Source organism: Bactrocera neohumeralis, chromosome 4, assembly GCF_024586455.1.
Source record: "Bactrocera neohumeralis isolate Rockhampton chromosome 4, APGP_CSIRO_Bneo_wtdbg2-racon-allhic-juicebox.fasta_v2, whole genome shotgun sequence".
Lineage (NCBI taxonomy): Eukaryota > Metazoa > Arthropoda > Insecta > Diptera > Tephritidae > Bactrocera > Bactrocera neohumeralis.
In genome coordinates this window covers 13755489-13781113 of record NC_065921.1, presented here as the reverse complement: position 1 = coordinate 13781113, position 25625 = coordinate 13755489, and the positions used below count along the sequence as shown (strand labels likewise).

The following is a 25625-nucleotide window of genomic DNA, read 5'->3' as shown; positions in this document are numbered from 1 at the left end:
AAAACTTCTCAACAGATAGAGTCACTAAGTTTCAAGCTACCTTATGTATGTACAAAGATCGGTACACTAAAGGACACCGTCATCAGTATCATATCAACACTTACGATATATCACGTTGGAAATGGCCGTCAAAGATGAGGACCAGCAAAGAGAAAGTACGCCATACATATTTTAAATTTTTTCTTCGAAAATGTGAAAAATGATACTGTAAGGGATGAGAAATTTTGGTTTCGTGGATTTCTGTCCGATAATTTTGACATCAAAGATGCAACGCGCTCTGGGAAACCGATTGTCGACAAAATCGTTGAAATAATGGATATCCTTAAGACCCACCGTATTGTAGGCACTATTTCGATTACCCATGAGTTAAACATAGAAGAAAAAATCTTTTGAAATAAAGCTGAATACAAAAAGAAAACGCATAGACCAAACTTTCATCCGCGAATTGCTGCTGAAAACCAACAAAATTGATCAATTTCTGAAGCGAATGGTCATTGGTGATGAAAAGTGGGTCACGTACGAAACGTCAACGGCAAACGATCATGGTCAAATCGCGGTGTACCGGTGCAAATGATGATCAAGCCAAGATTGACGGTCAAGTAGATTTGGGATGTTTTTGATGCGATCGTCAAGGAATCACACACTATGAGCGGCAGCTCTTTAGCGAACCTCTTAATTCGGACCTGTACCGTCCGTCTGAAAGAGCAATGAACCGGTAGAGACCAACTTTGCCTAAAGGAGAAGCATTGTTTTCCATCAGGCCAGGCAGGACATATTCATAGTAGGTGGCCTGAAGATCCGTTATCTTGTTTGGGAGGTTCTTACGTATCCACCATAAAGTCCGGATCTCGAACAGAGTGATTATTGTCTGTTCCTAATAATGGAGGTGAAAAATTCGCATGATGAGATGATTGTGAAAATCGATTGCTCCACTCCACTATTTACGATAGGGGATAAGAAGTTATCAAGCAAAGCTGTCCATGTTTGACCTAAATTGGATCATTATCACTATAATATGTGGTGTGATATCACACGGTCTTGGAGGCCAATCGATCGGCCTAAAACGTAAAATTATCTGCTCACCGAAGTGTTCTCTCAATAAATCCAATGACTCATCGCAAATGCGGCAATTTTGATTGCTTACATACATTTTGAGCCAGCAATAGGTCTCATCGTTGAACAAAATTTGGCTCGAAAACGTCTGATCTTCTTGGAACTTTTTAAGGGCCCATAGAGCAAAGCGATGTCACTTGGCAAGGTCGAACGGTTTCAGTTAGTCCACAAGCTGTATTTTCTACGCTTTCAATTTGAGATATCGACCTAAAATGCGCCAAGCCGTTCCATGCGTCTGTCCGCGGTGCTGCGTTCGGCGCCGAATCGACTCTCCACGGTCTTTGTATACACTCTCAGGTACGGCTGTTATATTTTCTTCACTGCGTGCTGGAAGTGATCTATTCGATCGAATATTATACAATAATGAATGCTAGGTCTCAAAATGGGTGAAGGTATTGCGAATAGTATGCTCAGTAGGCCGATTATGTTGACGATAAGTTGAGCGAAGCGCGAAAGCTATTGAAAAAGTACCTATACTTGGAACACACGTTATACATATGTACAACGCATATTAAAGAGCTAAGTAAACTTAAAGCGATCTCCTCTACCTCTTCCTCTCTTTCTGTATCCCCTCTATTTTTCACCTTCCACACACTATTATTTTAAGTATTTCGTAGTTGAAAGTAATCAAATTTTGCACGGTTTTACATAGCTATGCTTACGGCGTCACAAAAGTCAAGTTAACTTCCTTGTCAGCATCAAGTCAACGCAAGTCAGCGGAGTCAATGAGTTGGCGAAGCGGCGCAGGCGCATGCGAAGGTGCTGACACTTGCCATCAAGTTCATGGTGTGCCGTTAGTTATTGTTTTCGCCATGTTAGATTTTGTTAATGTTATCTATTGTTTTTAACGTTATCTAACGTTGTTGCAGCTGTTGTTGTTGTTATCAACACTAACTATAGTCAACAGTCGCAGCTTGAGACTTTTCGCATGCTTACTATAATTACAATTTAATTACGGTAAACATGTGCTGTTGTAACTACGGAAGACACACATACAAGTATATAATACTCACATTAATTCACAGATGGCCGAGGACGCTGCAATTTGAGATTTACATCTTTCTCTACACAAAAGCCAAGTCAATTTATTTTAATATGTTTGTATGTAAACACACGCACACACACCACTCTATTCCATTGTTGACATTAAATCTTTCCCACATTTAATTACAATTTGTTAGTCAATGTGTGGCCCCTATTGCTCTTAACGTTCTGTGAACTCTCTTTATATGTCTCTCTCTCTCGATCTCTGTATGACAAAGAGTTCAAGTTTAATCAATGAAGGTCAAAGTCACTGACACTGTAAATGTCGCATCACTGTTTGTCCCACTGAGCACATACATATATACACAATAGAACATGTGGACAATTAAGTCATTATTTTGAAGCTCTGTTAGTCATAAAGAGCTCACTTATGCTTATACTATATACATATGTATGTATAAAATATGTACAGTGGGTGCATAATATGTAGTTTGCTATAATCATGGCATAGTTTTGAATGACATTCATAAGAAAAAAATATAAACATTACAGCATAGAAATATACAAAGGGGTCAATGGCACAAACAATTACAAAAAAAATGGAATACTGAGGGTTATTTTTGATTTTTTGTACTAATAGTTTCTAATAGCCACGTTTTAAATATGTTTTGAGGACTAATATACTCGTAAAAATGTCTAATGAGTTTTTCAAACAAATAGGTCTCTTACACAGGTCCAGTTTTAATTAAAATTTTAAAAATTTAGTACAAACGGTGGTAATTCTCATCTGACCAATAATATATTTCTCTCATTTCGTGAAAAAAATAAGTAGAGTCAGCTTACTTTATTTCATACACATACATCTGACTGAAGAACGAGATACCTCAATAAAATTAGTTAAAATTTCAAGTAGTGATTTGGCCTCATATCTTCATATAGACCTTATATAATGAATACGCTGACTTTGGTCGAGTGTTAGGCTTGAAGCCTTCAAAACTATTAGAAAATTTCATAACACCCTACTAAAAGACTAAAAGCGACATATCCGGATTTTCGGGATCCCGAAAATACTTTACATTATATCGGGATCCCGTGACATTGAATGAGAAAACTAATTGCCATCCAAAAAATGTCATTCATTCGGGATCCCGAAAAATTGAATGCGAAAAATATCTTAAGTCAATAAAAAAAGTCATTAAATCATGATCGCACAACAATAAATGTGGGGATACCGAATCATTGAATGCGAAATGTATCTTAAATTAACAAAAAAATTAATTATTTTGGTATCCCAAAACATGAAGGAATGTCATTAGTTCAGAATCCCGAAAATACGTGACATTAAATCGGGATCCCGAGACATTGAATTCGAAAAATGTCTTAAATTAAGAAAAAAATTTCCTTAGTTCAGAATTCCGAAATATTTAATGCAAAAATCAACTAAAAGATATCATCCCCTCGGGCTCCCGGAGCATTGACCACGAAATTTTTTTTAAATCAACAAAAAAATTTAATTATATCGGAATCCTAAAACATGACGGAATGTCATTAAGTTGTGATCCCGAAACATTTAATGCGAAAAACATCTCAAATGAACTAAAAAAATGTCATCGATTCGGGATCCCAAAATAGTGAATGCGAAAATTAGAGTGATTGCACAGTAAATGTATAAAAAGTTGTAAATAAACAAAAAAAATTAATTATTTCGAAATCCTAAAACTTCAAGGAATGTTGTTTGGAGTTCTAAAAATTAAAATGCTGAAAATTAAAAATAAATAGGTGACTAAATGTCTCGAATCTTCTACCATATCTTTTTTAATTAAAATATCTTCATCTACATATGTTTGTACTGAAAATTGCAAAGTCATGTCTACTTGAAGATACAACTAAGTGAATAACAATCGCGTAGTTTCAAATTTAAGTACATAAGCACGCATGGCAGACAGTATTCTCGAGTGCAGCAAAGTTCAAGTGAAAGGAAATAGTGTCTTATCGGCAATTAGGTAAGTGTAAAAACAAATATGAAAAATCGAAATCAAAGATAAACTATTCACTAGACACTTCCTTTGTATCTACAATTGTTGTTTGTGGCAATTCAAGTAAATATAATTACAGTGTTATGTTCAGAGAAAGTAGCAAAATGAAAATGAAAACAAACAAGCATTTTATAAACAAACAAACAGCGCATGTGGCTCGCGCATTTGATAAGATAACGAATATAACACGCTGACAAAGCAATAATCGTTCTGCAAGGCACCATAATAATGGTATTTCATTATCAATAAATTACATAATTTGTTATTAAAAATTATTAAAATACAATTAGAGTGATAAAGATTTTTATCTAGATTAACGAATATAAAACAAATAAATTTTTTTTGTGATAATTTTCATAGGTTTCCTTATTCAAATTTTAATGCTCATACATATATGAGTAACACTACTAAAGTAAGCCGTTTTCTGCTAATTAAAAGACTATTTTTCCTAAGATATGGTAACCCGTAACGAAAATTCAATATTAAATATAGAAGAAGAAGAATTAAATAAAAAAAATTAAATTTCATCAAAACTGAATATTTCAAATTTATAAAAAAAATTAATGTGGCAACGCTTTTTCGCCACTATCCACTAATTTTATTATTCACATATATTTTATTCAGCATTCTTCACTTACCGTTTCTTGTGGCATGGTATTACAACTGCGTAACGGTAACTTGTATCTCAATGGGCCATCATGATCCCTAAAATTAGAAATAATTTCTTAAAGAACTGACATTTTGTAGTGTTCTTTTTCATATTCATTACACTTTTTCAACATATTTAAACTTTTTTAACGAAAAACCAGTTTAGCTACGCATATTCTGAAATTCTGAGAACACTTTACTCACCTGTACTCGGTAAGACATGTCGAATTCTTCGACAGCCCCTTAGGATAAATCATGCCACTAAATAGGCCAGTCTCATGATTTAACGGTGCATCTTTGATGGTTATCAACATGGAACCGCTCAAACACTTTATTCGCACTGTGGGCTCAATGCTGGATTTCGATGTGGAGATGGAATCGGACGCTTCAGCGGCGGCATCCAATTCAGACAGGGCTTCTTCTGTAAGAAATTGAAAAAAATTATAATATTTTAGGAGCGGGTGTAAATATTATAATTTGAAATAGTTAAAAAAAAATACAAAAAAAATTCACATAGCTTGCAATAAATTTTCTAAAAAATTTTTATTGAACCTAAGAATTTTTTGAAGTATTATATTTTTTTTTAAACTTTTGATAACAATATAATTTTATAATTAATTATTAAATTTATTAAAATAATAATTATTATTAATTAATTATAAAATTATTATAAGCGTAACACATAAACTATGTGTACTATCAGAAAACTCCAGTGCAAAAATCGAAAATTTTACAAGCAACGGTATGTTAGTTTTAAAAACAAATATTTTCGAACATTCGAACAATGGCTTTGGTTATCGAGAGTAATTGGGTGAAAGTACAATAAATAATAATAGAGATAAGTTGTAAAGAGTGCATATACAGTGGGCATGATATTTGTTTAGTGAGTCTAAATATTAATCAGAAAATATAGTAAGTAATGATTAACATTACACAAGAAAAACTAATAAAAAAATATTAAATTATAGGTCCTTAATAATCCCTAACTTTTAGAATCAGTAGCTTGACTGAAAGCTTCGAAAAAGCTTAAAGCTTAAGATTTAAAAAGCACACTTATTTTTTCCTCACTTCGTCCATATCGATCTTCAACCACTAGTTTTTAATATCAAAAGCTTGACTAAAAGCTTCGAAAAAGCGTGAAGCTTAAGATTAAAAAAAATGTGCACTTATTTTTCGCCGACTTCGCACATATCGATCTTCAACTATTAATTTTTAATATCAAAAGCTTGAATAAAAGCTCCGGAAAGATCAAAGCTTAAATTCTAAAAAAGCGCACTTATTTTTCGCTCATTTCGTCCATATCGATCCTCAACTACAAATTTTTGATATAAAAAGCTTGACTGAAAGCTCCTGAAGTTCTAAATCCTTAAGATCCAAAAAAAATCATTTGTTTTTCCTTCACTTCACCCATATTGATCTACAACTTCTAATTTTTAATATGAAAAGCTTGCCTGAAAGTTTCAGAAAAGCTGAAAGCTTAAGATCTAAAAAAAATCCATTTATTCTTCCCTCACTTCGGCCATATCGATCTTCAAAAAATTTTAACTTTTACTATCATAAATTTAACTGAAAGCTCTGAAAGCTCAAAGCTTAAACACCGAAAAATGTATACATAAACTTCTCCTATGTATATATTAACCATACTAAAATAAACTTAAAAAACAATTAATTCTAACAACAAAATTTTGCCCACCATAGCACACTGTGCTTCGTCAACATGCAAACAAACATCGTTAGCTATGAGAAAAAAGTCATTCCATTTCCTATAAAAAGCTAGTGTTAGTGCAAACTAAACATTATTCTCACATTGTAAAGAGAACACAAAAGTTGTCAGTATGCAAAAGTAAGTGGCGAAGAACATTCGAAGATAAAACCATTACTATTTAATTTTGCATATTTTCAGAACTATTCTAGCAATCGTAGCCTTGGCGCTCTTCGGCATCGCTCAAGCACAAGTGCAATTTAGCGGTGCTTGTCCCTGCAATGTGCAGGTACAACCAGATTTCGATGTGGCTGCGGTAAGTAGTGACTTGTAGTAAAAATTTATTAGAAAAATTATTTTATTTTCTTCAATGGATATTACAGTACTTGGGCTCCTGGTATGAATATGCCAAATATCCTGTATACTTCGAGGCTAACGGTAAATGTGTAAAGGCTGAATATACGCTCAAGGACAATGGTCAAGTGGGTGTGGTGAACAGCATGATCGAGGCAACGTGAGTAACATAATTTTGTAATAAATGTTTCATATGTAATTATGAAAATTATTTGAACCTATTTAGGTATAGATTTTGTACCCAATTTGTACCTAAATTGCATCTATTTTGCCTACATGGCACATATGTACTGATTTCATACTTATTTCTTAAATTTCCCTTTTATTTAGCACCGACCAAACCTCTGACATTGTTGGCTATGCTGTGGTGGTCGAGAATGCTAAGTTGCTAGTTACCTTCCCGGTTAGTCCTGCCTACAATGTATCAAGCAATTATTGGGTTTTGTCCACCGATTACACCAATTACAGCGTTGTTTACTCTTGTCAACCGACACAAGACGACTCACATAGCCGTATGTACTACTAGATTTAGTTTCTTCAAAATATATTTATATTCTTTTATTCACAGTTGTTGTTTGGATCTTGACCCGTGAGCAAAACCCATCTGCCGAACTTATCGCGAAAGCTAAAGATGTCCTGACTTCCAACGGTGTTTCCCTTAGCCCATTGGTTGTCACCGACCAAAGCGGATGTCAAGCTGCTGCAGCCGATGGTGACGGTTGCGCGTAAAGGCCTGGAGAATGTGACTTTATGTGACAATCAAATGTGTCTAAAATTTCGAACGTGTAGTATTATTTTGGCATTATTTTATGTATACAAAATGTCAGTCAAATAAATCGAAGCAATGAAATTCGAATATAAATTGGTTTGTACTTTTTAATATAGTAAGAATATTATTCTTCTTCCTTATTGGCGTAGACACCGCTTACGCTATTATAGCCGAGTTTATAACACCGCGCCAGTCGTTCTTCCTTTTCGCTGTTTGGCGCCAATTGAAAATTCCAAGTATAGCCAAGTCGAATGCCATCGAATGCCATACTCGCCCTTGCCAACGCGCAAATAACCATACGTCTTCCGCAGAACCTTTCTTTCGAACCCCCTAACGTCGACTTATTAGATATTTTCATCGTCCATGATGAGTGACTTGTAGCATTTGGTCTTTGTTCGTAAAGAGAGGACTTTAATTTTCAATTGTCTACTCAGTCCGAAGAAGAGCCTTTTGGCAAGAGTTATTCTGAGTTGGATTTCGAGGCTGACGTTGTTGTTGGTGTTAATGCTGGTTCCAAGATAGACCAAATTATCTACGACTTCAAAGTTAGAACTGCCAACAGTGACTTGGGAGCCAAATGGCGAATATGACGACTGTTTGTTTGATGGCCGGAGATATTTGGTCTTGCTCTCGTTCACTACCAGAGCCATATTGTACCATCTCTAATCGGCAAATAAATTATATACAGGAGTAATTATTGACGCTCTCAACTATTTCGCTTCAATCACGAAGAGCATAGTCTAACAAAATGCCAACACGACTACCTCCAAATATTTATTTACTTAAAAAATTGTTTTGTTTGTTCATTAAACTTGAACCTAACCTCAATACGTCAACTCTCTGACTCATAGTATGTGACAACTGCAGAAACATATATAATGCATTAAAAAGTCACTCGCAGACACCTAATTAAAGCATGCGAGTTTTTCTGCAAATATATATGACAGTACGTATGTGTATGTAGCTATGCAAAAATTAGAGGTGCATCCACGGCTGGCGACGCGCACAGCGTTCATGACATTGAGACAAGCCAATGCCAGAGGCACAAGTTGAAGGAACTCGAGAAGCTAAGAATTGCGCATACAAAAACGCGGAAGCAAATAAGACTGGAGTACATGTTAGAGAAACAAGAAGAAGAAGACTAACTAAGAAGAAGTTTAACTGAGAAGCAGCCTAACTGAGAAGCAGCTGAACTTGTTATGGCATGCCAACTGCGACACATTGTGGCAATTTAAGGTACACAGCCAGCACACAAAAAAGACCACAGCCAGACTTGCTATGGCAAAAGATCACCGAGATTAGCGTTTGTAAGATGCGACAGAAACAAATACCGAAGCCGCCAGAGACAAGCATATAGAAGCAACCAAAGGTGAGTTGCCAGGAAAATATGCATGTTTGTTGAGCTTGCCGCAAGTAGAAAAAAGTCTACTCGTACTTGCAAACACAACAATAACAAACACTGTCGCATCAACATTTTGCTCACGAAAAGGTATCATGCGCTGTGGCATGCCACAAATGGCATAACTGTGTGGGCCAAGAAAGTTCTTTGAACCCACTCGTGCAGCGCTATGGTGCCAGAAGTAAGAACCTTTTGATTGGTTGCAACTGCGGTTAAGTCAATGCTGATTTCCTGTTGCACAACATTTGAGTCGCGCAGCCGGTCGCACAGCCGTTGCGGTTCGTCGATTATCGTGGTAGCGACGTGCCGCCTTTGCCCAACACCTTTGGCTTGGTTAAGGTTCCACAAATACGAAATATTAGTTCATCTATATGAAATTGCGTAATAAAACAATTGTGTGTTATAAATTTGTTCACAGAAGTTTTTAGCATAGTGTAGATCACGAACTAAAGACCAACTAAACTTTTAGACTTGAAAAGACTCTGGATTATTTATTAATTTAATATTATTGGAACTCTTAAGAGTTTTATATTCGATTTAGAAAGTAACACATACTAAAAATTTGAAAAAGCTCAAATTTTAACACAAAAAAAAAATTAAAAACTTGACATATAAAGCTTTAAAAAGCTTAAAGCTTAAAAACGGAAAAACTTCGCACTTATCTCTTTTCCTGCATAATTAGCGCATTGTTTTTCGGCAATTCCTAATTTTTAGTCTAAAACTTGGGCGAAAGCTCTGAAAAAGCTCAAAACATAAACATCCGAAAATCGCACTTATACTATTTCCCAGATATCGACCAACTCAGCATTTGACCAAGCCTAATTTTTAATATCTGAGGCTTAAACGAAAGCTCTGAAAAGTTTAAAAACCGAAAAACTTCGCACTTATCTCATTTTGGTTTTCAACAATCCCTAAATTTTAATATCTAAAACTTGCCCGAAAGCTCTGAATAAGCTCAAAGCTTGATATTCGAAAATCATAATTACTCATATTTTTTTCCAGATATCGACCAACTCGGTATTCGACCATCCCTAATTTTTAATATCTGAGGCTTAAACAAAAGCTCTGAAAAGTTTAAAAACCGAAAAACTTCGCACTTATGTCTTTTTCTGCGTATTTTCCAAATTGGTTTTCGACAATCGCTAATTTTCAGCATCTGAAACTTGGCCGAAAGCTCGGAAAAAGATCAAAGCTTAAACATCCGAACATTGAACTTATATTTTTTCCGGATATTAACCAACTCTGTATTCCCCCATCCCTAATTTTTAGTGTCTTTTAGCCTCTGATACTAAAAACTAGTAAATTAAATAAAAAAGACCCTGAAAAAAACATAAAAACAAAAAAATTTTGTAACTTATGAAAAATAATTTAAATAAATTTTCAAACATCATAAAAATATTATATGCAGATAGCAGTTTTCGCACTACAAACCATCCAAACATGCAACAAGACAAATTGTAAACAATTTTCATACTAACGATCAATAAAAGTGGTAATTTAGAAGTCACATAAATAACTACAACCATTAGACAGACATCACCATTTGCCTAATACACTTACATATATACATAGCTTTACTGCTGGTCAATATCGTTGCACTGTGAAGACAACGCAACACAGATCGCTTATTGCCACCGATTCAAATAAACTACAAACCGCTGACTGCGCCACTAATGCTTCCGGCCTGATGCAGTCACAGTCCGTATGCCGTGCAATCGAATAGCCTACGTAAATATGTATGTATGTGTGCCCATATTTCAGCATTGCTGCCACAAATGCCGTTGTCAAGTTCACTGAACCCTTTTTATTTTTGCACCCAAAGTGCAATGTCTTTTAAGCGCTTCTATGTGCAGGCCACAGCTGGCGTACACAGCTGCCACTGCCGCTGTGGCGAGTAACCGAGCCAGCCTACTGCTACATCTTCTATTGCGAATTCTGCGCGTAGCTGCTTTGTTGCATTTTCCCCCGCCTAGCCACACCGGAGGTGACGCTAGAAGTTAAAACTATTCTATGATGGCAAGTTCATGCCCCTCATGATCGCCAGTTTTCTAGTTTCTAACCGACATAACTGCTTTTCTAGCGCTTTTTTCATGCGCACGCCCTAACCAATTGCTTTATCCGCACACACGGCACTGCTTTGCGGCGAGACACCGACTGAGGCGCAGACAAAGCAAACGAAGGAGCAGACGACGACGCAGGCGCTGTGGCAGTTGCATTTGCAGCCGTCAGCAAGTTTTTTGTGATGTCATAAAAATGGCAACACAGCATCCCGGCGCAGGCAAGCGCCTTCTATGTTCGCCGCCCAGCTGCTTCTACGCTCATAGCCTCATAGTACACAGTGCCGCAACATTTGCCAGCAGCTTGTTGAACGCGTTGAATTTGTGGTATTACATGACTTTAAAATTATATGTGCGGCAACTCAGCAAGTTGCATGCCACATGTTATACTTTTTTCAGCTATCCACTTTATAATTCTGCAATTTCTTTAGACTGATTAAGTTTATTAACCATAACCGCAGCCGAAGCTGCAAGCGCATTAACGTGTGCGTGTATATGTCAAGTACTTGTGTATGTACCATATGTACTATACACATAGCTCCACGTATATATATACATATGTATGTTTCTCTAAGCTCATGGCAACATAAATTTAACTCCGCTTAATCCGATGACCAAAGCGAATTTTTAGTATTTGCTGAATAAAGGCTTCTCACACACGACTTTTTACACACCACTAGCTTAGTGTATTTGCAGACACTATATGGTATGTATAGTTGTGTGTTTATAAAATTGGAATTTCTCTTACCATTCTTTTGGTATCTAAATCCTGTTGCTAAAAGTATTAGTTGCAAAAGATTTTATAATTTCATGCTAATCAACAATGTAAAGCTTAAAGTTGAGGTTAGGTTGAGTTAGGTAGTTAGGCTTAAGTTTCATCGGAGACTATTGCAGTTAAGACTATATATGTACGTATATATAAAAGTTTAGTGTTATTTGACAGCGTAAGCCTCTATAGAAAGAGTTGAAGGGGTTCCTATATACATTCGTACTATGTAGCACAAGATTATCTGTCTTAACTTAATTACTTATAAAGTATTAAGAAAAGTAATAAATGGAATAATTTAAATATGATATTAAAAAAAATTTTTTGGTTATCTACTTAAGTAAAAAAACCAAATTTTCACGTGTCTTAATACAAAACCTAGTTTGTAGGTTATATAGGCTTTTTGGGGTCAATACAAGCATTCAAACGATTAACCCAATTTTCTTTACACTTGTCAAGGCATATATTTTGACCTTAAAGAGCTGAAATGGTCTTCAGTGCCTGCAGCGAATTTTGGTTTTTTTTCGATTGCGACACATTTTTGGAGCGCCATTCGCTCTTATTCGAATTAACCCACTTCCCACCCAAAAATTCACCAAAATTCGTTGAGTAGATCTATAATAGATATTGAGATCCTCTGCTATTTCGCTGTTGCAAGCACGACGATTTTCAAGTAGTGTTTCCTTTTCCACTTAATTATTTGTGTTCAAGCTGAAATACAAAACACTCATTTTTGGGTAGGCAAGTTGGTAGTATGACTGTCTGACTACACACCTAGCACTTTAGGAGGCCCATTGTGAAACCACAGGTACTAAAACCCTCTAACTCAATTGCTTCCTCTTTGAACCACCCTGTGCTTCTGATAAAGTTCTTTAGTACAATACGTTCGACATTTGCATAGAAGATGATTTATAGTATAATCTCATCTTCTTCTTCTCCTGACAGCTTCTACAATAGTCATTATATGGAGTTTTTGTCAGCTGGGATGTCAGCCAATTAGTCAGCTACTCTTACTAGAGTTTTATGTCATTAATTTAAATTGTAATTGACATGTGCGACCCATATTCCATCCATGCAACATTTGCTTGCTTAATGAGCAAGTCAGGGATTAACACCACAGAAACGCAGCTAACAATATAACATTTTCGTCGTTTAAATATCCGTACCTACAAGTGGCCGGAGGCATATAAATTTCCTCTTTTTCGGAGTCTCACTGTAGGGTGTTGCTTTTCTAGCTGGATCAAGTGCTTCACAGTTACCAGGCTCTCCACGCTTTTGGAATATATTTTTGTTCCACATTTTTTAAATTTTTAATAGGATAAAAATATCGAACAAAGAATTTGTCTCAATTTTTGTATTTCTAACCAAATTTCGTGAGCAGAATCGGTTCGAATGTTGAAAAAGGCTTACGATGATTCAGTTGTAGTGAAGAATATTGTTCATGAAAATTGTCAGACAAGCCTTAGAGAGATGGCAAGAGAGCTTGACTTCTCTCGCGAGTCCAGTCGAATGATTTTGGTGGATATTTTGCGTATAAAACGTTCTTGCTCGACTCGTCCTGATAAAGCTGAATTTTTTTTCGATAAGAGTACGGTAAACAAGTCCCTTTGGACATGCTTGATCGTACAAAGTCCGATCCCACATTCATGAGAGAGCATTAAAACTGCTAAATACTGTATGTCATAAATTATGGGAATGGAGGGAAAACGAGCCGTAACCAAAAAAAACACGCCAAAGCCGCTCAAAAATCAAAGTTGTGCTCATTGTTTTTGTCGATATTCGTGCTTTGGTGTATCATAAATAGGTTCCGAAGAGACAAACGGTCAATAAGAAGATTTATTTGGCAGTATTGAGGAGTTTTCGTGAGAACATCTATCGAAAACGGCCGAAATTGTGGAAGAACAATTAATGGATTTTACCCGAGGATAATGCACCACCGCTACTTTGAAGGCAACAAAATAAATATTGATGAATAATTAAATTATTTACGTTTCATTTACAATTTACGGGTACTAAATGAAGTTCTAATCCTCACTTTTTCTTCTAGTTCCCTCTCACTATCTCTTCCTAATTTAATTGCACAATTATAGAAGCTTTTAAGCTCCAAATACTTAGTTTTTTTCCACTAACTTTTGAATTTACTATACAAAGTACTTTTTTGCAAAAGATATGTATTGTATTCTCCATTCTCGTGATAAAAAGACCCATCAACAAGAAAATAACGTTTAAGAAATTTTTTGATTTTTTCACTGCAAAGGTTGTAAGATAGTCAGTAGTGAAAAATTTAATGGGCACTTCAGTATTTACTGATTCAATATTCTCGAATGATCTTTTTAATATATTATTCGACGCTGAAGGGTTGCAATTAAAGTGTATATCTTCGTTTATTACAAGCTTATCCATACATACATACTACATTGGTAGTGCACCTCATTATCTTGACCCACTTACAGAGCATTGCTAATCTCATTTCTTATCTACAATAAACAATATTCCACCAACTTATTGAAAGTGTTTGTTTACTCACCAACCGTTCGCAACAAAGCGTTTGTCATTTGGACAGCAATTTGACAATTGTTATCGCCACTGTGCAATAGCAACAACTCAACTAACAACAACTCGTTTCCAAATTATTTTCTTTACGAAATTGAAATTTGCGACAATTTGCTAATGCCAACAAGTAAATCAGCACACAAGCAGCGGCGCATGTGCGAGCATATTGCAGTGGCATGTTATTGTGTGTGACGGCGGTCAAATAATGACAACAAAGCGTTATTGCAAAATAGTGAAAGCCACAAAGGCGAATAAATTTTTTGGGTGTAACATGACCCAGCGGGAGTATGCGAAAACAGCGAATGTGTGGGTGACAAAGCAAAACACCCCGAAAACACCGAAAACAAAAGCTGCCTGCAGAGCATACTTGTAATTGAAATAAAATTAAGGCGTAGTCGGCAAAGACAAACAAAATTTTATTTCAAAAATATGAAAAATATTCACAAAATATAAAAAGTTTAAAAAGTATGCAATGGGGTAAGCGAAAAATTTGGAAAAAATGTAGAAAAAAGTACAAAAAAATGTGTTTGCATTTTTTTCACATAACTCATTACACAGCCATACTTGTAAGCAACCGCTACCGTTAGACATGCATTTGTGTCTACTCCACATACAATTGCCTTGTATTTCGAATAAATTTTTTGTTTAACAAGTTTTGAATTGTTTTTGCTTTTCGCTGGCTTTTTGTTGCGCCGTCCACACATTCACTTTCATGCGCCGCAACCAGAGCGCTCGTACATTCACGCCGGCTGGAGTCAGCTATGCGCATTTTTACGCTCGTTATTGCTGTAATTTTATTTGCAAATGCAACAACAACTAATATGAACTCTGTTTGGTGCATATTTTTTGCGATTTTTTAATCCTTTTTGTATTGCAATTTCAGTCTTTTACCGAGTGATTAACTAATGTTTTTAAAATTAGCCAGAAAAAAATTTATTATCTGACCTAAATTTATCTAAAATATACTTAAATACATTGGCAAATCAAATTATCAAGCCTAAAATAATCAATTACTGATTCTTTTTTGTCAAATACATTTCCTTTCAAACTAAATTGAGATGAATACCAGCTTAGTCAGTACCTGCAGCCACGTACTTTTACGACGTGATATCAATATCAAATCTGACCTAAATTTATCTAAAATATACTTAAATACTTTAGTCGCAACTATCTTAAATTGAATGAATAGAGTAAGTGAGAACGTTTTTGAAAAATTTAATATGTATTCCACTTATTACGTCTCACTAAAGCTCAATAAAGGGACAAGAAGTGGCACCAACTTAGAAACTTCCCAACTTTTTCCAAACCTCACGCAATATGCACCTTTCCAAAGAAGTTTTCGGATGAAAAAATTCTATCAGCTTCGTCTTACCTGCTTTTATAATTATCTCTCTCTCTCTCTCTTTATTTTCTTATTTTTCTGTATTTTAACATTATGAGCCTTTAAATCTTAACGACTTCGTTTGTTGTTAATCCACAAACTTTTGTAGTTACTTTGGGAAATACTTTTGTGCAACACTGATATACTCGAACCTCGATCAACCAAAAATTATATACATAATTTGGTTTTGGAAAATTTAAGACAACAGATCTGATGAGTAAAAATCGAAAGAAAATGTGATTTCAGAAAACCTGTCTGTTTCGGCAACATTTTCTTCTAACGAGGAATGATAACTGAGAGAATTTTGAAAGAAAACTGTTTTCATCACCAGATTTTAGAATATTAACTTGGACTAAAACTAAATTGATATTCTGCTGTCAGTTTATTCCAGTTTCACCTTCATAAGTTTTGTCACTAATTGAGTTGTAGGGGATGTTCACATTTTCAATAAATAATTTTCAGTAAGCTTTAGTTTTGCCTTTGCCTTTCGAAAGTAAAGTAACCGTCAGAGTATTATTTGTCATGGCAAAAGAAAATGCTTACCCTTATTATCTTATTGCGTATGAGCATTTTTCAGCACTAAATAACGCTATGCCTGAATTTGCTATCCTTGCAACATTAATACGGCTGTGTAAACTGACGTTGCGCAATACCAAAAGCTCTGTCAGGATCGGAAAGGACCTCGCCGAACCGTTCGATATCAAACGAGGTTTCAGACAAGACGACACCCTATCATGCGGCTTCTTCAATATACTTCTGAAGAAAATAATTCGAGCTGCAGAGCTGAATCGAGCACGTACAATCTTCTATAAGTGTGTACAGCTGTTGGCGTACACCAATGATATTGATATCATTCTACCACATTCTATAAGTTCTTCATTGCCATATTCCCGTCCTGCTACTACGACGACTTTGATAGACAGCGAATTAAGAGACAGCGGCTACACACTCGAAAGGATGAAAATACACCAGCTCTGAGAGTATTCGACTAAGGAAGAGGAAGACATCCACTCCCTTGGAAAGGCCAGGTGGAGAAGAGCCTTGCTACACTGGGAATTTCCATTTGGCGCTAAACAGCCAAATAGAAAAAAAAACTGGCGCGCTGTTGCAAACTCGGCTATAACCCCGTACGCGGTGTCTACGACAATAAGGCCTTTTTCAAAATTTAAACTTCTACAATTCTTACTTAAATTTATTTTTTAAAGAGAAAAACAGTTTGAATTATCATACATGTTTGTTAATTGTTCTAGAAATTATTTATCGATGAAATCCATTCAATCAACGTGCCTTACTTTCTAGATAAACAAGCATTTAAGTAAGGCACTAAGCAGTTCGCCTTTCATTTCCTCTAACTATTTTTCAACAAATCTAATATTTTCTATATTAATCCAATCGAAAGAAAAATGTAATATAATTTATGTATGTGTTTGTTTGTACTACAAACCTCTTTACCATAGAGCACTCTTATACCAATTCTCCTTTCAATCTGAATTAGTAGTTAATCAATTGGTTCACTTCACTTATTGTTATTTTTTCTGCGTTATTCATATTGTACAATTATCATTTGCATTTCTAAAATAATTCACTTACTCGTTGCTGTTGGTATTTGTGCGCCATGTGTAACCAAAGTGGCGATTGTCTAGAAATTAGAGAAAATATAAATAATTATTACAATGTTTGTATGTATAGTCTATATGTAAGTAAATGATGAATGAAAGCAACAAATTAATATTTGCATAAGCTTTTTATTTCTTACTATAATGTTATGGTTACTTTTAAAGTGTAATAATGAATACTTTAAAGTAAACATCATTTGGAATGGAATTTTTTATGTACAAGGTGCGTTCCAAAGTAAATAGGACTTTAAAAAAAACAGAACAAATGGAATTTTCGGCAAAATCAATTTATTTTATTCAAAATAGTCTCCTTATGCTTCAATGCAACATTTTTTCACAGTCCAAAAGCATGTCGAACGAGCGTTTTAACTCGTTGTCCGGTATGGCCTCCAGTATGCCGGTGCAAGCATTTTGAATGGCCTCTGCGTCTGCATAATGCTTTCCTTTCGTGGGCAAATGCATTTTTCCGAAAAGGAAGAAGTCGCACGGTGCCATATCAGGTGAATACGGGGAGTGGTTAATAGTTAAAATGTGATTTTTGGTCAAATAATCGTCCTTTGTTGGATTCTGAGCAATTTTTGGTCGTCAGTCAATTTGTGCGGAACAAACCGTGCACACACCTTTCGTAAGCCCAAATGTTCGGTGAAAATGCGATAAATCGATGGTTTGCAGATATTCAATTTCATTTCCATGAATTTCAATGATGATTTCGACTGATTTTTGATGAATTCACGCACAGTTTCGATGGAATTTCCGGTGACCACGGATTCTGATTGGTCCACATGGTGATCGTCATTCATGTCCTCACGACCACTTCGAAAACGTTGAAACCACTCTACATTCTGCTGCGGGATAGGCAATCATCATCATAAACTTGTTTCATCAACTGAAACGTTTCGGTAAAAGTTTTACCAATTTTAAAATAAAATTTAATGTTTGCTCTTTGTTCGAAGCTCATTTTCGCACCGATAACACAAACATACTGACACTTAAAACGCAATAACTTTACTTCCAATAGATGAAATGTCATGAAATGTCACTGGACAATCGATAATGATAGCAGAGTCTAACGCACCAGTCGACATACAGATGGCGCCACGAGGGGGCGCTAGATTCAAAAAGTCCTGTTTACTTTGGAACGTACCTTGTATACTCTCATGCTGCTACCAACTTATGATACTGTAATCTTATAACAAACTTAACTTAAACAGATAATTTTCCATTTGGCCACCAAGATAGTGGAATATCACACCGTTAAACGTTTTCTTGTTCGGATATGTAAAGTGTAAAGACTGTAAAGACAATCTCAACGGATGGACCATCTGAGACGTAGCCGCGACCAATATTTGAAAGAGATAATCTTCAAAACATAAATGCCAAAGAATGTTCTTTCGAATGATAATAAACATTCCCAATTAAATTTGAAGTTTTTCACTAATAAAGTAGGGAGCCTTGACTTGGATCACTCTTTATAACCGCAGAAATATTTGTCTTCTTCAATAATAAAACTAAGGTCGAAAAATAATTAAAAATAAAATTTTCTAGCCGAAAACCTTTCTTTTTTTTGAAAATAGCCATATGTACCACTTTAGCACTAGTTTTACACTAGTTAATCATGAATTAATATTATTGTTAACTCAATATTCGCTGAGAAGTGATTTTCAACTCCCATGAGTACTCCTCACCTAAAAACTAGTCATTAAATAAACTCAACGTGTTGACCGAAAATTAGCTAATTAATTTTCTATTTTTACCGCAAGTTAAAAACCGCAGGAATTTCGGAAAGAATATCGCAATGCACAGCACAAGCAAGTGAAGTAAAAATTGCAAATCTTCAGTTAAAACCATTAACCACCAAAATGAATATTCGCAATAAGGAAGATGTGTAAAATTGCATTCCCACGTTGCTAACTAACGGTATAGGCACTTTCGCCAAAATTACTGCAATCTACTGAAATTAGCTTTTCTTGCAACAAAGTTCTGCATACACACATACAAACATACATGTGATATGTGTGGTGAGTGCAGGGTTTCGCAAAATATCGCTTCTGTGTGGATTCCCACATGCAAGTGTGTGTGAGTGTGTGCATGGCTAGCTTACAGATAATTTGAATGGATGCAATGTTGCAACTGCACAGAAGGTGGCGAAATTTTATAATGCTGGTAATCTGAAGGAATATGTGGCACATATCAATTAACCCTCTGAGGTCAATGCAAGCAGAACTGGCTAGCGAACTTCATGATACCGCATGATGTTGCCGTATGGCAATTTACACACATAAAAACTTATTTGCAATAAACAAGAAAAAAATTTTGTGTGCTGAATATTTTTATTAGACGATTTTGAATTTGTTTGCGGGTCACTGGTTATGTTATGGTTATTTGAGGTCAAAAAGATAGAAGCTAAAGGCCAAGTTTTTATGATTTTTTGTTTAAGATCATATATTTTTCCTGTAAATGCTTATAGTTCTAAGCTTTTTTACTTTATTTATTATTTTCATATCGGATTAAATTATAAAACTAATTTCAAAAAGTTTTCTTGTTTAAGCGAGAATAGATCTTAAGGTAAATACTCACGATTATTTGCAGTGCCGCATAGACAAGTTGTGTGAATGGCTTCATATTTGCTGCAAAAAAAGAAGAGATAAAGATTAATATTAACACAAATTTATTAAAATATTTTTTAATATAAATTTTTTTATTTTTAAAAATAATTTGGGTATCATAATTCAATATGAGGAAAATATTTCCTCTCAATTGCTAAACTAAAAAGTTGTACAACAGAAAAAAAATCAAAGTAAACTATTATTTAACCTTAGAGTATTGGATTTCTGTTACAAAATGGCTTTTTGCAAACCATTTTCTCATCACCCCAGCTCAAACCAAATTTTGGCATTATTTCAATGCTCCGCGAATAACCGTTTCATGGCCAGCAGACGCAAACCAAAGACAGTAACACAGCGATATATAATTTTGAACCAGATGCTATACATATGTACATCAAAGACAAGTCTTCCCCTCCGCTCATTAACACTTTTTGTGGTTGTGGCATTAGCCGAAATTAATTGGCAGCTCATGCATGGCACACCGACGGAGTAAAAAAAGAAAAACCAAAAATAAGAATAGAAACAAGAAAAAAATATCGCAGAAGCGTTTGAAGCGAAGTACTTTAAAAATAATCGCATTTCGGCACGAGAAGTCGTCTTAAGCATGAAGGGTGTGGTTCAGCAGTTAATGTATTTTTAATTTCTTAGCTTGGTTGAGCGTAAATTAAATCTTTCCGCCATTTTTTGGACAATGTATAAGTAATTACTAAGCTTATTGTTGCTAAAAATTATATTAGTGGTAAAGAAGTTTTTTTAAGGTGTAATAAAATGCAAAAAATAAATTGTAGAATGGAAAATTTTAAATAAAAACCATTAAGTATGAAAAATAAAATAAAAGATAATATAAAATAATAATAATATAATAAATAAAAAATAAAATATAAAAAATAAAAAATAAAATATTAAAAATAAAACATAAAATATAAAAAAATAAAAATAAAATAAAATATAAAAAAAAAAATTAAAATAAAAAATATAAAAAATAAAAAGTAAAAAATAAAAAATAAGATATTAAAAATAAAACATAAAATATAAAAAAATTAAACATAAAATATGAAATGTAAAATGATAATAAAATAAATAAAATATAAAACCTAAATCCCATTTAAGCTAAAATCTTTAAAATGCCAATAATTAATTTTCTTGTATAATACTATATACTATTAATTAAAATACAATTACATACACAGATATCTTAATATATACTCAGATATTATTAATTATCAGATCTTATTGAAGCTTTAACTAGAAATTACTCAAATTATGAAATATGTATGTTAAGGGTAAAAGTTCGTTGCTTCAGTCTTTTGTACATACCGCGATACTCTGCTCATTATCGGTCGCCGTTTGAAATTGTCAAAATTCAATCAACAAACAACCTCTATCATTTATTTTCTAAAAAAAAAACAACAACAACACAATTTTTGAATTAAACGAAACACACAACACATACAAGCACACATGCATACATGCAAACAATTGTATTTGCAATCGGCAACCAAAGCCTGCTGATATCAAATCTTTTGGTTAGCAAAAATATTCAAAGCCTTTTTTTAATTTCTGTGGTTCGGTGATAAATTAGCGCAAAAGCAATTGACCCAAATCGAAGGTAATAGACAAAACAACAAAAAAATACCACCAAAATTCATGAATAGCACAATAGAGGCAGAAAAAAAGTGCAATAAACCAACGAAGCAACTGCGCGAAATTGCCCAAAGGCCAGTAGATGACAGCAAAGCGAAAAGAAGAAATAACAATTGACCAGCAATGCCAACATGAAACACAGACCGCAAATGATACATGGCAAATATGCCACATCGAAGGAGCAAACTTTGTCAATGGGTTGCATGCAAAAATGACTGCCGGCTAAAAGCACAAGCATTTTCGGGCAAACTAAAGTGGTGCGCAATGTTTCATATATTTTAAGCAGTTGTACATCTACATATAGCACATACAAACAATTTTCTCACATGCGATATTTGTCACGTCTTAATTACACCGAAAATGTCACCAGAGTAAAATACAAGCATTATCTAAGAGACTAAAGAAAAAAATACAACATAAAGTAAATCGCTGCACTAAAACACGAGCGACGTTGTCAAAGTGTTGGTCTAGGTCCGCAATGTCCGCCACCAGTGATTGCAACATTAGCTGCGACTATTTTTAAATCTTAATTAACCGTCTGTGACTCCGTCTGTGGAAATAAATGCATTAACGATGATAAATCGCTGTAGAAATTTTACAATTTTGAACAAAGTTTTTTTTATAAAGATTTTAACGAAATCAATAGACTTCAGTTATGCAATAAATTTAAGCATAATGAATGGAAAAATCATTAAATTTTTTAATCGTGCATAGAAAGCACTTAAATAATTAAGTTATATTATCGCCATTAAATGCATGTAGTAATTTATTTAAATTCTGTTGTCGGTTTGAAGGATTTATGACTCAGTATTGACATGCATTTACATAATCTAAATGTTTACATGGTGGTGACTAATGTGTGTTTAGCTAAATTAAAACTATAATTATAGCTGTACGGAAAAAACCTAAGTTATATCGCAGCTGAAACCCCTAAAGAGGTAATTTTGACATATTTCAGACATTTAAGATAGATATTTGGCAATAAAGAAGCTTTTCGCCCATACTTTTTAATAATAAATAATTTTCATAACCAGAAGTAGTTATTTAAGAGCCTTGTTGGCTAGAAAACTTACTGTTATTTTGGGATTTTTTTTCGGTTATGTATAATAGGTAAAAGGATGAATTTTTCACACATTTTCATTTTTTTTTTGGTGATCCAAGTAAAGTAGTTAAGGGGTATCGAGCAATAGCGACAAGTGGGTGTAAAAAATGATATGCCTATGGCTAAATTTTAGGGCTCTGTAGGAATTACACCAACTCAAAAAACATGATTATGAGAAAAACTCATTCATAAGCTTCACTAAGGTTAAAGTTCGCTTTGCAACTTTGACTTTGAAATAAGACAGGCTGCACATTTTTAGAAGATTTTGGGTTACAGTGGCTTATATTATTTTTTTCTTCTTCCACTACTTTTTTTCTATAAACGATCGAAATCGTTGATAGAATGTGGCGAGGTTTCAATATGCAAGTTCAAGTCTTTAATATAAGATAAAGTATTTTCCAGCTAATAGTAGCACTTGTTATAACTATCAGCAGGAATGTAAAAAGTCACGGGGTTATAAATCCTGCACATAATATAGTATTGGCTCTAGTTTGTGCTCCATATACATATATGGTAGTCGAAAAAATCTTTTCGTATTTTGTCAATAGATGTCGTTGCAGTCGTATATCTCCAGTGCTGACAATCATATTTTGTCATACCATATAGTATTGGAAAGGTGAGATTTTAAGCATATTTAACTAAAAACATGAAAAAACGTTAACTTCGGCTGCACATGAATTGTCTGTGAAAAATTTAATGGACCCAATTAACATCTACGATTCTTTGCTGAAACAAAATGAAATCGAACCATTTCTGAAGTGAACAACAAAAGACGAAAATTGGTTCAATAATGTGCGAAAAAGATCATGGCCCAAGTGTGGTGAAGCTCAACAAATGGTCGCAAAGCCAAGATGGATGCCTCGAAAGGTTATGCTGAGTAGTTTGTGGGATTGGAAAGGAATCATCCTCTGTGAGCTGCTCCAGCCTGGTCAAACGATTGATTCTACGTTTCACTGTCAACAACTGATGAGATTGAAGCAAGCAATCGAAAAAAACGGTCAGAACTGATCAACAGAAAAAACTTCGTCTTCCATCAAGACAACGCCAGAAAACACACATCTTTGATGACTCGGAAACACTGCGAGAGCTTGGCAGGGAAGTTTTGATGCATTCACCATATAGCGCTGACCTTGCACCATCGTACCACCATTTGTTTCGGTCAATGCAGAACTCCCTTAATGGAGTAAAGTTTTCTGCAAGAGAAGCCTGCGAAAATTACTTATCACTGTTTTTTGCCGAGAAACCAGAAAAGTTTTGCACTGTTGAAGTAATGTCTCTTGTGGAAAAATGGTAAAAATTGGTTGACTAAAATGGTACATATTTGGTTCATTAAAGTTCATTATTAATAAAAAAAAAAATAAATAATATAACAACAAAAAACATCACTCCTCTCACTCTACATATTATATAAGATGCCCTTAGTTCAAACGGTCGCCAATTTTAACATTAAGATAAGTATTAGCAGCCTGACGCACGTTTATGCAAATATTTCTGTACTGAAGAAACTTTAAACTACTGTTGATATAGTGGCAACACAATATGAAATATGAAAATTTCTCTTTTCGTTTAACAACAGCAAAAAGAATAACAATCACATGCAATACAGACATGACCATATTAAAATCGGCTTACTCGCGCACAAATTCTATGTAAAACTCAAACTTTCTTCACCCCGATGCCGTGGCCAACAAAAGATCAAACACAAATGCACACTCACACATGCAAAAGAGTGGCACATAAAAAGCAAATCGAGTTTCTTGGTTTATTTTGTAGCATAGAGCACGAATTTGACCGCACCGATCATGCGACTCGGCTAAGTCGGTTGGCTTATCAACACCAAACAGCCACTACACTGAAGCAATCGGCTCACTCTTCACCTCCTTCTTCTATGATGGATAATACGAAATTTGCATATTAAATAGTTTAGAAGAGAAAACACAATAACGCCAGAGTCTAAAAATAATGGCAGAAATGTAGAAAATGTTCATATTCCTTTGTGTATTGGCAATAAAGAATATTTCAATGGCCAATGAATCTCATTTCATTCTTGCTGCTACTTCACCTACCGGTATGTGCGCGCGCATGGAGAAAGCCACGATGCGGCGCCGAGCAGACAGACACACAGTAGTAGCTGGTGGCAGTTGTCACTGCAGTTAGCGCTTGAACTTTGGTGTTTCTGCTTCTTTCTTTTCTATTTTTTTGTTATGTCTGCTGATGCCTATGCAAAGCAGCAAGTTTTCTTGGTAACTTAAAGCGCTTGTATTGTACTATATTTTTGTGTAAATGTCTGTGTGTGCATGGCGACCCTTTTTTGAAGCCATTGGCTGTCGACAATTGTTGCATGTGCCCCTGTGCTCTGTTCTTGTGTGTATTCTTGTCACTTACATTACCTTTTATGGTTTGCTCTATTTTTACAAGAAAAATTTATCGGGAGCAGCATAGGCTGGAAGTGCTTGGAATGGTAGAAACTAATATTTAGGTTTGTTTGGACAATTTTTATTCCAATTACCAATTTGTTAGCAGTCAGTTTGAGGTGTGAAAATATTTTTTCTTGTTACTATGTATGTATGTACATCAACAGATTATACTTGATGAAACTGCTTTATAATGGTACTAGGCGAACTAGTACCATAGTTTTTGAAATATTGAATTGAAATTTCGCATACTCTCTTGCCTATTTAAGAAACCTATTTATCGGAACCACCGATATCGGACCATTATAGCATATAGCTGCCATGCAAACTGACCGTTCAATATGAAGTTCTTGTATGGAAAACTTTTTTATTTGAGAAATTTTATTCACAAAATTCAGCGTAGACTATTTTCTAGGGCAAGGACAATCTCCGTATATATTATTTAGATCGGGCAACTATAAAGTGTAGCAGCCATACAAAC

General features: G+C 34.7%; 2 protein-coding genes across 5 annotated transcripts in view; one reads left to right on the top strand and one right to left on the bottom strand.

The window, feature by feature from the left end:
- LOC126757426 (uncharacterized) overlaps positions 1 to 25625 on the bottom strand; it is a 93023-nt gene that overhangs the window by 19703 nt on the left and 47695 nt on the right. For all 4 annotated transcript variants that reach the window (XM_050471327.1, XM_050471328.1, XM_050471329.1 and 1 more), the window contains 4 exons: positions 19956 to 20005; positions 17353 to 17401; positions 4986 to 5202; positions 4772 to 4838 (listed from right to left, as the gene is read on the bottom strand). In XM_050471327.1, coding sequence (XP_050327284.1) covers positions 4772 to 4838; positions 4986 to 5202; positions 17353 to 17401; positions 19956 to 20000 — 378 coding nt within the window. In that variant the 5' untranslated portion in view covers positions 20001 to 20005. The remainder of the gene's footprint in view (positions 1 to 4771; positions 4839 to 4985; positions 5203 to 17352; positions 17402 to 19955; positions 20006 to 25625) is intronic.
- Positions 6564 to 7699, top strand: LOC126757429 (apolipoprotein D-like). The gene is made up of 5 exons (XM_050471336.1): positions 6564 to 6624; positions 6685 to 6799; positions 6867 to 6997; positions 7168 to 7349; positions 7406 to 7699. Exons 1-5 carry the CDS (start codon positions 6617 to 6619, stop codon positions 7564 to 7566), a joined length of 597 nt encoding a protein of 198 aa, XP_050327293.1. The 5' UTR covers positions 6564 to 6616; the 3' UTR covers positions 7567 to 7699.